The sequence below is a fragment of the Rutilus rutilus genome (genome assembly GCF_951802725.1).
Source record: "Rutilus rutilus genome assembly, chromosome: 6".
NCBI classification, from domain to species: Eukaryota; Metazoa; Chordata; class Actinopteri; order Cypriniformes; family Leuciscidae; genus Rutilus; species Rutilus rutilus.
The window spans coordinates 40,437,419-40,452,783 of NC_140214.1; the positions used below are offsets into that span (position 1 = coordinate 40,437,419).

Here is a 15,365-nt window from a genome sequence, read left to right on the forward strand (position 1 = left end):
TTAATTAATTTGCATTTTATTGCATGACATAAGTATTTGATCACCTACCAACCAGAAAGAATTCCGGCTCTCACAGACCTGTTAGTTTTTCTTTAAGAAGCCCTCCTGTTCTCCACTCATTACCTGTATTAACTGCACCTGTTTGAACTCGTTACCTGTATAAAAGACACTTGTCCACACACTCAATCAAACAGACTCCAACCTCTCCACAATGGCCAAGACCAGAGAGCTGTGTAAGGACATCAGGGATAAAACTGTAGACCTGCAAAGGCTGGGATGGGCTACAGGACAATAGGCAAGCAGCTTGGTGAGAAGGCAACAACTGTTGGCGCAATTATTAGAAAATGGAAGAAGTTCAAGATGACGGTCAATCTCCCTCGGTCTGGGGCACCATGCAAGATCTCACCTCGTGGGGCATCAATGATCATGAGGAAGGTGAGGGATCAGCCCAGAACTACATGGCAGGACCTGGTCAATGACCTGAAGAGAGCTGGGACCATAGTCTCAAAGAAAACCATTAGTAACACACTACGCCGTCATGGATTAAAATCCTCCAGCGCACACAAGGTCCCCCTGCTCAAGCCAGCGCATGTCCTGGCCCGTCTGAAGTTTGCCAATGACCATCTGGATGATTCACAGGAGGAATGGGAGAAGGTCATGTGGTCTGATGAGACAAAAAAAAGAGCTTTTTGGTCTAAACTCCACTCGCCTTGTTTGGAGGAAGAAGAAGGATGAGTACAACCCCAAGAACACCATCCCAACCGTGAAGCATGGAGGTGGAAACATTATTTGGGGATGCTTTTCTGCAAAGGGTACAGGACGACTGCACCGTATTGAGGGGATGATGGATGGCGCCATGTATCGCGAGATTTTGGCCAACAACCTCCTTCCCTCAGTAAGAGCATTGAAGATGGGTCATGGCTGGGTCTTCCAGCATGACAACGATCCGAAACACACAGCCAGGGCAACTAAAGGACACACCGGACGAGAAGCGGAGCGCCGCGTCGTGCAGCGCCATGTCTTTAAAATTCAAACACATTATTCTCTATCAGTGTACACACACCGGCGGCGTCTGTCCGCGGTGCCCAGCTACGGCTCAGGACCTTGTTCAAAATCCTGCCGCGCCACAGAGCGCCATTTACATAGTTTTATATTAAATTTACATTTATTTGTCTCAAATCGTCATTAATGTATATACTGACTTTACCCTGTGCTGCAATATACATTCAGTTTTACATTCATTTACAGAAATCAGCTGCGTGGATGAAAACTGCTGATGTTATCGGATTTTCAGGAGATATTCTCAATTAATTCAGTTAACGGACGCTCTAAGGTAAAGTGTTCAGACTGCAGACTTAGCAACGATTGTATTCAATTGTACAGTACAATCATAACATAGTACAGACATTATCTTAATTCCATGATGTCTTTAAACATCACAATATTGCTGGCCATAAACGGAGAAAGTGCGTGTCCGGTGTGCGATACCTCAAGTTGTCCTAGACACGACTCGGCGCTGCCTTTCTCGTCCGGTGTGCGACCCCCTTAAGGAGTGGCTTCGTAAGAAGCATCTCAAGGTCCTGGAGTGGCCTAGCCAGTCTCCAGACCTGAACCCAATAGAAAATCTTTGGAGGGAGCTGAAAGTCCGTATTGCCCAGCGACAGCCCCGAAACCTGAAGGATCTGGAGAAGGTCTGTATGGAGGAGTGGGCCAAAATCCCTGCTGCAGTGTGTGCAGACCTGGTCAAGAACTACAGGAAACGTATGATCTCTGTAATTGCAAACAAAGGTTTCTGTACCAAATATTAAGTTCTGCTTTTCTGATGTATGAAATACTTATGTCATGCAATAAAATGCAAATTAATTACTTAAAAATCATACAATGTGATTTTCTGGATTTTTGTTTTAGATTCCGTCACTCACAGTTGAAGAGTACCTATGATAAAAATTACAGACTTCTACATGCTTTGTAAGTGGGAAAACCTGCAAAATCGGCAGTATCAAATACTTGTTCTCCCCACTGTATATTAGTTAGAAAGAGATAAATAGATAGATAGATAGATAGATAGATAGATAGGATAGATAGATAGATAGATAGATAGATAGATAGATAGGAGTTAGAAAGAAAGAAAGATAGATTTGTTATACAGAAAGAAAGAAAGAAAGAAAGATAGATAGATTAGTTAGAAAGAAATAGATAGATTAGTTAGAAAGAAAGAAAGAAAGAAAGTTAGATTAGTTAGAAAGATCCATCCATCCATCCATCTTCTACCGCTTATCCGGGGCCGGGTCGCGGGGGCAGCAGTCTAAGCAGGGATGCCCAGACTTCCCTCTCTCTAGACACTTCCTCCAGCTCTTCCTGGGGGACACCGAGGCGTTCCCAGGCCAGCCGGGAGACATAGTCTCTCCAGCGTGTCCTAGGTCTTCCCCGGGGTCTCCTCCCGGTGGGACATGCCCGGAACACCTTCCCGGGAAGGCGTCCAGGAGGCATCCGGAAAAGATGCCCGAGCCACCTCAACTGACCCCTCTCGATGTGGAGGAGCAGCGGCTCTACTCTGAGCTCCTCCCGAGTGACCGAGCTTCTCACCCTATCTCTAAGGGATCGCCCAGCCACCCTGCGGAGAAAGCTCATTTCGGCCGCTTGTATCCGGGATCTTGTCCTTTCGGTCATGACCCACAGCTCATGACCATAGGTGAGAGTAGGAACGTAGATTGACTGGTAAATCGAGAGCTTCGCCTTGCGGCTCAGCTCCTTCTTCACCACGACAGACCGGTACAGGGACCGCATTACTGCAGAAGCTGCACCGATCCGCCTGTCAATCTCCCGTTCCATCCTTCCCTCACTCGTGAACAAGACCCCAAGATACTTGAACTCCTCCACTTGAGGCAGGAACTCTCCACCAACCTGAAGCGGGCAAACCACCCTTTTCCGACTGAGAACCATGGCCTCGGACTTGGAGGTGCTGATTTTCATCCCAGCCGCTTCACACTCGGCTGCAAACCGTCCCAGTGCATGCTGGAGGTCCTGGTCTGATGAGGCCAACACGACAACATCATCCGCAAAGAGCAGAGATGAAATCGTGTGGTCCCCAAACCCGACCCCCTCCGGCCCCTGGCTGCGCCTAGAAATTCTGTCCATAAAAATTATGAACAGAACCGGCGACAAAGGGCAGCCCTGCCGGAGTCCAACACGCACCGGGAACAAGTCTGACTTACTGCTGGCAATACGAACCAAGCTCCTGCTCCGGTCGTACAGGGACCGGATAGCCCTTAACAAAGGGCCCCGGACCCCATACTCCCGGAGCACCCTCCACAGGCCGCCGCGAGGGACACAGTCGAATGCCTTCTCCAAATCCACAAAGCACATGTAGATTGGTTGGGCAAACTCCCACGAGCCCTCCAGCACCCTGTAGAGGGTATAGAGCTGGTCCAGTGTTCCACGACCGGGACGAAAACCACACTGTTCCTCCTGAATCCGAGGTTCTACTATCGGCCGGATTCTCCTCTCCAGTACCCTGGCATAGACTTTCCCAGGGAGGCTGAGAAGTGTGATCCCCCTATAGTTGGAGCACACCCTCCGATCCCCCTTCTTGAAAAGAGGGACCACCACCCCGGTCTGCCAGTCCAAAGGTACTGTCCCCAACCGCCACGCGATGTTGCAGAGGCGTGTCAGCCAAGACAGCCCCACAACATCCAGAGACTTGAGGTACTCAGGGCGGATCTCATCCACCCCCGGTGCCTTGCCACCGAGGAGTTTCTTGACTACCTCGGTGACTTCAGCTTGGGTGATGGACGAGTCCGCCTCCGAGCCCTCAGCCTCTGCTTCCTCAATGGAAGACATGACGGCGGGATTGAGGAGATCTTCGAAGTATTCCTTCCACCGTCCGGTGATATCCCCAGTCGAGGTCAACAGCTGCCCACCTCCACTGTAAACAGCATTGGTAGGGCACTGCTTCCCCCTCCTGAGGCGCCGGATGGTTTGCCAGAATCTCTTCGAGGCCGACCGATAGTCCTTCTCCATGGCCTCACCGAACTCCTCCCAGGCCCGAGTTTTTGCCTCCACAACCACCCGGGCTGCAGTCCGCTTGGCCCGTCGGTACCCATCAGCTGCCTCAGGAGTCCCACAAGCCAGCCAGGCCCGATAGGACTCCTTCTTCAGCTTGACGGCATCCCTTACTTCCGGTGTCCACCACCGGGTTCGGGGATTGCCGCCTCGACAGGCACCGGAGACCTTACGGCCACAGCTCCGAGTGGCCGCGTTGACAATGGAGGTGGAGAACATGGTCCACTCGGACTCAATATCTCCAGACTCCCTCGGGATCTGGTCGAAGCTCTGCCGGAGGTGGGAGTTGAAGATCTCTCTGACAGGAGATTCGGCCAAACGTTCCCAACAGACCCTCACAGTACGTTTGGGTCTGCCGAGTCTGTCCAGCTTCCTCCCCCGCCATCGGATCCAACTCACCACCAGGTGGTGATCAGTTGACAGCTCCGCCCCTCTCTTCGGCCGAGTGTCCAAGACATACGGCCGGAGGTCGGATGAAACGACCACAAAGTCGATCATCGACCTCCGGCCTAGGGTGTCCTGGTGCCATGTGCACTGATGGACACCCTTATGCTTGAACATGGTGTTCGTTATGGACAAGCTGTAGCTAGCACAGAAGTCCAATAACAGAACACCACTCGGGTTCAGATCAGGGGGGCCGTTCCTCCCAATCACGCCCCTCCAGGTGTCACTGTCGCTGCCCACGTGGGCGTTGAAGTCCCCCAGTAAAACGATGGAGTCCCCAGTCGGAGCACTTTCCAGCACCCCTCCCAGAGACTCCAAGAAGGCCGGGTACTCTGCACTGCCGTTCGGCCCGTAAGCACAAACGACAGTGAGAGACCTATCCCCGACCCGAAGGCGTAGGGAAGCGACCCTCTCGTTCACCGGGGTGAACTCCAACACATGGCGGCTGAGCTGGGGGGCTATAAGCAAACCCACACCAGCCCGCCGCCTCTCACCATGGGCAACTCCAGAGTGGTGAAGAGTCCATCCTCTCTCGAGGAGTGTGGTTCCAGAGCCCAAGCCGTGCGTAGAGGTGATCCCAACTATCTCTAGTCGGAATCTCTGAACCTCACGCACAACCTCAGGCTCCTTCCCCGCCAGAGAGGTGACATTCCATGTCCCTAGAGCTAGATTCCGCGTCCAGGGATCGGGTTGTCTAGGCCCCCGCCTTCGACTGCCGCCCGATCCACTTAGCACCGGCCCCTTACGGTCCCTCCTGCAGGTGGTGGGTCCACGGGAGGGTGGCCCCACGTCACTCCTTCGGGCTGAGCCCGGCCGGACCCCATGGGGGGAGGCCCGACCACCAGGCGCTCGCATACGAGCCCCAACCCCGGGCCTGGCTCCAGGGTGGGGCCCCGGCTGCGCCATACCGGGCGACGTCACGGTCCTCCTTTTTTTGGGCATCATAAGGGGTTTTGAACCGCTCTTAGTCTGACCCGTCGCCTAGGACCTGTTTGCCTTGGGAGACCCTACCAGGGGCATATAGCCCCAGACAACATAGCTCCTAGGTTCATTCGGGTACTCAAACCCCTCCACCACGGTAAGGTGGCAGTTCAAGGAGGGGCGATGTTAGAAAGATAGATTAGTTAAAAAGAAAGAAAGATCTAATCTTTCTTTCTTTCTAACTAATCTATCTATATTTCGTTCTAACTAATCTCTCTTTCTTTCTTTTGAACTAATCTATCTATTTTTCTTTTTAACTAATCTATCTTTCTTTCTAACTAATCTATCTCTCTTTCTAACTAATCTATCTTTCTTTCTTTTGAACTAATCTAGTTAAGAAAGAAAGATTAGTTAGATTAGTTAAAAAGAAAGATAGATTAGTTAGAAAGAAAGAAAGATAGTTAGATTAGTTAGAAAGAAAGAAAGAGATTAGTTAGAAAGATAGATTAGTTAGAAAGATAGATAGATTAGCTAGAAAGATAGATAGATAGATAAGTTAGAAAGAAAGAAAGAGATTAGTTAGAAAGAAAGATAGATTAGTTAAAAAGAAAGATAGATAGATTAGTTAAAAAGAAAGAAAGATAGATAGATTAGTTAGAAAGAAAGAGAGATTAGTAAGAAAGAGATAGATTAGTTAAAAAGAAAGATAGATAGATTAGTTAAAAAGAAAGAAAGATAGATTAGTTAGATAGAAAGAAAGATAGATAGATTAGTTAGAAAGAAAGATAGATAGATTAGTTAAAAAGATAGATAGATTAGTTAAAAAGAAAGAAAGATAGATAGATTAGTTAGAAAGAAAGAAAGATAGATTAGTTAAATAGAAAAAGATAGATAGATTAGTTAGAAAGAAAGATAGATTAGTTAGATAGAAAGATAGATAGATTAGTTAGAAAGAAAGATAGATTAGTTAAAAAGAAAGATAGATAGATTAGTTCGAAAGAAAGAAATATATTAGTTAAAAAGAAAGAAATAAAGAAAGAATGAAAGATTAGTTAGAAAGAAAGAAAGAAAGATAGATAGGGCCAGAAAATGTAGTCTCAGAAGAATAATAAGTTTAAATACAATATCAGTTAAAGGTGCTCTAAGTGATGTCACACGTTTTTTAGGCCAAAACATTTTTTGTCACATACAGCAAACATCTCCTCACTATCCGCTAGCTGCCTGTCCCCTGAACACACTGTAAAAAAACGCGGTCTCTCTAGACACCACAGGCTCCACAAACTGCAACAAAAACAAACTGGGCTCACCTGCACCACGAAACATAACACACAGTGTTCCAGCCAATAACCGACACGAAGAATTTGAGGGTGGGGTTTGGGGGGTTAGTGCGCGTACACATGAAGGGGGTGTAGAGGAGAGAGAAGCATGAAGAGGGAAGTTTGAATTATGGCCAACACACGACCAAAGAGACAACGTTCCGATGAATAAATTCCAAAGAAGAGGGACGCGCTAAGTCCTGAATTTACACCAGAAAAACCTTCGAAAGGTGGCGAGAACTCCGCCGCCAGAAGGGATTCCAATCCGACATTCAGGTTGCTCTGTTTTTGCTGAACAGGTGGGTAAATCCATTTTTCTTTCTAAATAGACGTTCATGTTCGCCAAACCAACACAAGGATGTAATTAGCTAGAACTATGCAGTCAGCGTTAACTTTGGTGAATACAACATATATGTTTCTAGCAGCGATCAATCTCTATTGTAAATGATCAAGCAAATTCACAGTAGGGCGACAATTTGTGTGAATGATTGTTTTCACCCACTGTTTGTTATGAATTTGAATGTTCATTTATAGGCTATTGACAACTTTGACTAAATTTGTTTACGACGCCGCCGTTGTTTATGCTCACTGGTAAAGGTGAAGCTAACGTTATCTTGCTATTATTGTGTCCTTGTATGGGAGCTATAGTTATAACCGCAGGTGGCGAAATGATTTTAAGATAATGTTTATCTTTTTCTGCATTTTGTTTGTAGTGACTACTTTGATTTTCCTTTATGCCGGAAGGGAGGGGAGGAGGGAGGAGACGGGATGAGGAGGAGGGAGGGTCTAGCTAGCCTCCGTTTTGTTTGACAACAATTAGAACGTCGTCTCCCGACATCGTTTAGAGCACCTTTAAGTTGGCTTTCTCAAGCCAACTTAATGAGCAATACTCACGTCAGTGTGTTGAGTTGACAGTGTTTATCCTGCAGTAGAGCAGCGATCTGATACACTCGTGTGTCTCCTAGTTCATGTCCACTCAGATTCAGCTCTCTCTGGAGAAACGGGTTTTTACCCACAACTCTATTCACATACTGACAGGCTTCCTCTGCAGCAGGACTCAAAAACCTGCAGAAGAGTCAATTCAGTTCTCAACTAAATGTCTGTTGCATTACAAAAATTAATGATACGATAACATTTTTTAATTTTTCTTTGAACATTTAAATACACAAATAAATATAAATTTAAAAGAAACTAGAGCGACACTCAGTCCTAAAGCAAACTCATAAGAACAGAAATGTCTCACAGAAGGGCAAAAGCTCACTAGATCATGGTTTTCAGTATGAATACAGAGTGTGAAATTAAGATCTTTCTGGCTTTTAAGCAGGAGCAGTGAGAAACGTCAGCACAGAGAAAACTGGCTTGTGAAACTGCATGTTTGTGAACATCTGGAGACTCATAGACCTGCTATAGAGAGATGCAGCTAATCTGGGCTTGATGGAAAACAACTGTGTTCAGAAAACTATTTCACTAAAAGGTTATCTAGAATTTTGATGAGAAGTTTGCACAAAAATAAAATTGTGCATTTCAATTTATCAAGGTATACTCCAGAATAGCAGCCCATATACTGACCCATAATGTCTATTTGACCTTTAGCTCGTATCACAACTAAACTGTGTTGACGACGTTTATCATCATCATGACAGAACCTGCAGCATCTGATCTGATCTTGATCATTTTGATGCAACAAATTGTCAAGATAATTGTATAGCTAAAATAATATAGTAGTTATGAATATTTAGCCTCCATATAACTAATTTAGTTAATTATTTGATCCCATCTCACCTCAGTGTCTTCAGTTGACAGTCTGGATCCTCTAGTAAATCATTGAGCTTCTTCACTCCTGATTGTCCAGGATCATTTCCTGTGAGATCCAGCTCTATCAGGTGTGAAGGGTTTGATCTCAGAGCTGAAGCCAGAGCTTTATAACCTTCTTCTGTCACACTGCAGTTAGAGAGTCTAGAACAGGATTGAAAGCATTCAGCTGATTAATCTGTTAAACCCCGAACAAAATAAATCCTTAAACTTGAATTTTATTTTGTTCTTTGTACAAATGCATTGAAACTTAGTAGCAAAAACTGACAACTGAATATGGAGGCAAAGAAAAGGCACAGAAATCTTTAATATGTTAGACATCAACATCACTTTCGAGATTACAATTATTTAAAACTGTGTAAGCCTGTTTATCGGTCCAAATGGGGGGTTTCCGCCAGAACGGGTGAAGGTCTCTGCATGTTACTGTCTTTCCGCATGGCAAAGTAATTTAATTCCATTTAAGCTTTTATCTCCATTTTATATCTGACTCCATTTTATATCTGACTCCATTTTATCACGACCTCAAATTTAAGTTAGATTGCCAGCTGGTTATTGGTAAATTACATAATAGTTTAGCAATACATTTTATTGTTCTATTGAACTCATTACACAATCAAAGATACTTTGGTATAGCCCCCGTGATTGCATACACTTGAAATTAAAGTAACGATTACTTCAGTAGAGGTATGGCCACTACTACAGATATAAGTCAACCAACTTGTCTTATAATAGCTTTGGATTGGCCATGCCGTCGTTTCCCACGTACACTTATCTAAAGTAACATTAAATTAAAACAGAGGAAAGACACACCAAGATTTAGGCTGGTCAAGCAGCACTTTTGCTGCCCTAAACGGAAATTCACTTCTTGTCTTTGCAAAACACGTACACTTGAATTAGCGCCAAAATATTAGCCGTCACTAATCTGATGCAAAACTTGTGGTAACATACAAATCTGTTTAATCCAGCTCTCTCAGGTGTGATGGGTTTGATTTCAGAGCTGAAGTCAGGATGAAACTCTGTTCCTCTGTAATACTGCAATCACTCAGACTGAAGACAGAGTAATAAATAGTTCACATCTATGATGATCATCTTATTGAAGAGCTACAGCAGCATTTAGTTTCCAATAGTCTGTTTTAAAACCCAGTCACACTAGTTCTGTGTGCTGGAAGACACTGTTTCTTCTCTTTCATTTTAACTATTTATTTGACGTCTCTCTTCTTTATTCTGTTGAAAAGGCAGATTTCTGCATGTACACAATCAGTACATTGTATCAAATGCTGGAAATTAAACAATTACTATCTAGATAAAAAACACAAAATGTGAGCAATAGGAAAAACCCAGAAAGTGCACTGCTATAAACAATGAAACATAAGCCCTGCTGTCTTCAAATAAATAAACTTCAGTCACACTGTAATTGCTGTACAGTATAATGATACTAACTGTAGTTTCTCCAGCTTGAATTGTGGGTTCATCAGTAGATCACTGAGGTTTTTCACTCCAGAGTCTCCTAGTTTATTCCCGCTCAGGTTCAGCTCTCTCAGGTGTGATGGGTTTGATTTCAGAGCTGAAGTCAGGATGAGACTCTGTTTCTCTGTAATACTGCATCTATACAGACTGAAGACAGAAAGAGAAAATAAAATAAATCAGATTTATGATGATCAACTAACGCGTTTAGCTTCATCCAGCAGACTTTTGCTGACAAATAAACAGCGATATCCAGGTTCGGTTAAGACAGAGAAAGAATACACGTTGTTCATTTAATTATACTACCAACATTGTAACAATACAAAGGTTGTCTTGATCTATTTATATTAGTTTATACATTCATTTCATATAATTTTTAAAGGGTCATGAAAGCCATTTTTTTAAACACATGAAACCCATTTTTTGAGATGTGATCATATGTACAGGGTGCACATCACTGAAAATAATATAAGCTCTCATAAGTATTACCAATAAGTGGAAATTGGTTATTTTTGCGTTTTTCTGAGCAATGTGGTTCTTCCGGGCTGAAAAGTAAAGTGGAAGCAATGTCACGGTATCTGAGGTAGAAGTGTGCTTTCAGAGCGTGTGATTGGCTGAATGTGAGGTAGAAGCGTGCTTTCGGAGCGTGTGATTGGATGAATGTGAAGTAGAAGCGTGCTTTCGGAGCGTGTGATTGGCTGAATGTGAGGTAAAAGCGTGCTTTCGGAGCGTGTGATTGGCTGAATGTGAGGTAGAACCGTGCTTTCGGAGCGTGTGATTGGCTGAATGTGAGGTAGAACCGTGCTTTCGGAGCGTGTGATTGGCTGAATGTGAAGTAGAAGCGTGCTTTCGGAGCGTGTGATTGGCTGAATGTAAGGTAAAAGCGTGCTTTCGGAGCGTGTGACTGGCTGAATGTGAGGTAGAAGCATGATTTCGGAGCGTGTGATTGGCTGAATGTGAGGTTGAGGTAGAAGCATGATCTAGGAGCGTGTGATTGGCTAAATGTGAGGTAGAAGCGTGCTTTCGGAGCATGTGATTGGATGAATGTGAGGTAGAAGCGTGCTTTCGGAGCGTGTGATTGGCTGAATGTGAGGTAGAACCATGCTTTCGGAGCGTGTGATTGGCTGAATGTGAGGTAAAAGCGTGCTTTCGGACCATGTGATTGGTTGAATGTGAGGTAGAACCGTGCTTTCGGAGCGTGTGATTGGCTGAATGTGAGGTAAAAGCGTGCTTTCGGAGCGTGTGATTGGCTGAATGTGAGGTAGAAGCATGATTTCGGAGCGTGTGATTGGCTGAATGTGAGGTAGAACCGTGCTTTCGGAGCGTGTGATTGGCTGAATGTGAGGTAAAAGCGTGCTTTCGGAGCGTGTGATTGGCTGAATGTGAGGTAGAAGCATGATTTCGGAGCGTGTGATTGGCTGAATGTGAGGTTGAAGCATGATTTTGGAGCGTGTGATTGGCTGAATGTGAGGTAGAAGCATGCTGTTAACAAGTTAACAACACTTGCAACGCGGATCATATAGTTCATATACGGACCAGAGCAAGCGCTTTTCAAGTTTTTATGGACATATTTCATATACTCTAGTGCTCTAAACATGAACCAGCACCGCTCTTCTTCAAATTAAATATATGTGCAAATAAAGACACTGATACAGTCGTACATCTGATCATGAATGCTATGATACAATGGATTATTCTGATACACAGAACACAATGATGTAGACAACAATTAAAAGAACAATGGACAAAAAAAGTAACTATGTCTTTATTATTTCTGTGTTAAACTGACGCGTGTCGTGTCAATATCCATTTTTTTTGTCCTTCAAACACCTTAAATTGCACATGTGTAGATCAGGAAAATCCAAAATTTCCCCCGAACCCCCTAGCAACATCAATTGTGGGACCTAAGTTTTTATAAAATCCTGCGTACAGCCCTGCCTTCATGTTACCATTGTATTCTGTCTGGCTTTGTTCCATGTAACTGCTGTTCATGTTTCTCAGTAACGTTCTTACTTTAAAAGTCTTTTTTTTTTTTTTTTTTTTTATTCACGTTTACTTGAATAAAGCTGCACTTGCGTTCAGTAGTGATGGGAGAAACAATCAATTAAACCAATTTCTTCGCAAAATGATTCACTGTTTTGAAGCGTTAGTCTAAGCGTACAAGCGTGTAGTTTCGAAACGACACATGCTGGCGAAAAACTGCATAAAAACACCTTCTACAAACCCATTACAATTGTTTTATTGAAAGTAAAATCTATCAAATGCAATTAACTAATCATCTAATATGATTAAAGGAACACTCCACCGTTTTTTTAAATAGGGCTTTCCGTTTTTTGAAACTTTTACTCAGGACATGCTAGCTGGCAACAAAGGATTCCATTCATTAAGCTAGCGCCGACCCTGTCAAACTAAAACAATGCATGCACTGAGACAAAAATGCATTTGCCCACCTATCTAAATGTGGAAAAGAAGGTGAATAAGCCCTATTTCAAAAAACGGTGGAGTGTTCCTTTAAATATTTTCAGTGCTTGTTTTGTTTATTTTATGGATGGCTCAGCTAAACAGGCCAATAAGAAACCATTAACTACTATTATTCCTTTTAATTATACTAATGTCTAATTAAAACGTCAAAACAATTATAAAACTGATCAGAGATCAGGTTAAACCCACAGACACTTGTTCAATCTCAGTAAATCTGCATGATTCATGGGTTCACAGAGATCAGAGATCATCGCCCCCTAGTGGAGAACCATTGACATTTCCAAACCTTTTCAAACAGCTATGACGTAACTAAGCCTCGTTTACTGAAATCATGTGACTTTGGAAGTTTGATACACACTCCGAACCACTGATTCAAAACAAAAGATTCGTAAAGGTTTTCTAGCTTCATGAAGCGTGTTTCGAAAGCGCCCATCACTAGCGTTCAGTGGATCTTATTACAGGCAGATACTGATCACAGACTTTTAAAATGCACTTGTTCAATTTTTACAAGTTACAGTATATGCTGCACCAAAATTAGACATTTTACATTTTGGGAAATACAAACACTGAATTGAAAGCAGTTATGAACATTTCTGATTCTGATGTCACAAAAAACATTGTTCTGCCTCTACAGTAACTGAAATAATTATTGACCCATGATCAAACTGTCTGTCTTAACCAAATATTTAAAGCTTGATATCACATTTTAATTGTGTGTTTTTTAATTTGATGTTTAATTTTATTACTTTTAATTGTTGTGGCTCTGTGTGATGCTGAGGAAAAAACTGCTCTGACTCAAACAAGTGAGGAAATATTATCATCAGCTAACATTACTACTAAAAGTAAAGTAATATTATAAATAAATGAGCAATACTCACATCAGTGTGTTGAGTTGACAGTGTTTATCCTGCAGTAGAGCAGCGATCTGATTCACTCGTGTGTCTCCTAGTTCATGTTCACTCAGATTCAGCTCTTTCTGGAGAAACGGATTTTTACCCACAACTCTGTTCACATACTGACAGGCTTCCTCTGCAGCAGGACTCAAAAACCTGCAGAAGAGTCAATTCAGTTCTCAAATAAATGTCTTTTGCATTACAAAAAAGATTGATACAATATATATATTTTTTTCTTTGAACGTTTAAATACACAAATAAATATATATTTAAAAGAAACTAGAGCGACACTCAGTCCTAAAGCAAACTCATAAGAACAGAAATGTCTCACAGAGCAGAAGGGCAAAAGCTCACTAGATCATGGTTTTCAGTTTGAATACAGAGTGAGAAATAAAGATCTTTCTGTCTTTTGAGCAGGAGAAGTGAGAAACGTCAGCACAGAGAAAACTGGCTTGTGAAACTGCATGTTTGTGAACATCTGGAGACTCATAGACCTGCTGTAGAGAGATGCAGTGAATCTGGGCTTGATGGAAAACAATTGTGTTCAGAAAACTATTTCACTAAAAGGTTATCTAGAATTTTTATGAGAAGTTTGCACAAAAATAAAATTGTGTTATGCATTTTAATTATCAAGGTATACTCCAGAATATCAGCCGATATACTGACCTATAATTTATATTTGACCTTTAGCTCGTATCACAACTAAACTGTGTTGACGTTTATCATCATCATGACAGAACCTGCAGCATCTGATCTTGATCTTGATCATTTTGATGCAACAAATTATCAAGCTAATTGTATAGCTAAAATAATATATCAGTTATGAATATTTAGCCTCCATACAGCTAATTTAGTTAATTATTTGATCCCATCTCACCTCAGTGTCTTCAGTTGACAGTCTGGATCCTGTAGTAAATCACTGAGCTCCTTCACTCCTGATTGTCCAGGATCATTTCCTGTGAGATCCAGCTCTATCAGGTGTGAAGGGTTTGATCTTAGAGCTGAAGCCAGAGCTTTATAACCTTCTTCTGTCACACTGCAGTTAGAGAGTCTAGAACAGGAATGAAAGCATTCAGCTGATTAATCAGTTAAATCTGAACAATATAAATCCTTAAACTTGAATTTTATTTTGTTCTTTGTACAAATGCATTGAAACTTAGTAGCAAAAACTGACAACTGAATATGGAGGCAAACAAAAGGCACAGAAATCTTTAATATGTTAGACATGAACATCACTTTCGAGATTACAATTATCTAAAACTGTGTAAGCCCGTTTATCGATCTAAATGGGGGTTTCCGCCAGAACGGGTGAAGGTCTCTGCGTGTTACTGTCTTTCTGCGTGGCAAAGTAATTTAATTCCATTTAAAATTTTATCTGACTCCATTTTATATCTGACTCCATTTGATCACGACCTCGAATTTAAGTTAGATTGCCAATTGGTTATTGGCCAATTATATAAGAGGTTTAACAATACATTTTATTGTTCTATTTAACTCTTTACTTATATTTTACCCGCTCATATTAGGAAGCTATGTCGCTCAGAGGTCCTCACACCTTGTTTAACCCCCTGGGGTCGGCGGTTGCGCCGGCGATACCAGCTCACTTTTTTCTTATCAGTGCAAAAGAGACTCAAAATACTCTGTTGATTTTGATCTTACATATAAGTGTTATACATCACTCAAAACTGTTAAATATCTTATTTTATTTGTGTACACTCATAATAAAAACAAAATGTTGTGTTTTTCGTAAAATAAAGAAAATAAACATGATACGCGTTCTGCTATCTCTCTCAATGTGAAACTCATTCTGAAACGCAACAGAAAATGACCTGTAACTCAGCTAATGTTTGTCACACAGACTTGAGACGTATGTCTTTACAAAGCGTGGAGTCTCAAATATTCTCTGTTTACGTAATCCGTATGAAAGCAACGACATGTACAGTTTCTCAAACAGGTCCTCATTAACTCTAAT

The 15,365-nt window shown here is 42.5% G+C and overlaps 2 protein-coding genes across 2 annotated transcripts in view; one reads left to right on the forward strand and one right to left on the reverse strand.

The window, feature by feature from the left end:
- Positions 1 to 15,365, forward strand: part of LOC311291359 (uncharacterized protein) — a 796,365-nt gene that overhangs the window by 499,309 nt on the left and 281,691 nt on the right. The window lies entirely within an intron of this gene.
- The window catches only part of LOC311291423 (uncharacterized protein), a gene marked incomplete at its 5' end in the record, with an annotated part of 543,326 nt that overhangs the window by 402,699 nt on the left and 125,262 nt on the right, over positions 1 to 15,365 (reverse strand). Inside the window, 5 exons of the mRNA XM_084410458.1 lie at positions 7,638 to 7,808; positions 8,526 to 8,699; positions 9,996 to 10,169; positions 13,379 to 13,549; positions 14,271 to 14,444. Of these exons, the coding sequence (XP_084266584.1) occupies positions 7,638 to 7,808; positions 8,526 to 8,699; positions 9,996 to 10,169; positions 13,379 to 13,549; positions 14,271 to 14,444 (864 nt within the window). The remainder of the gene's footprint in view (positions 1 to 7,637; positions 7,809 to 8,525; positions 8,700 to 9,995; positions 10,170 to 13,378; positions 13,550 to 14,270; positions 14,445 to 15,365) is intronic.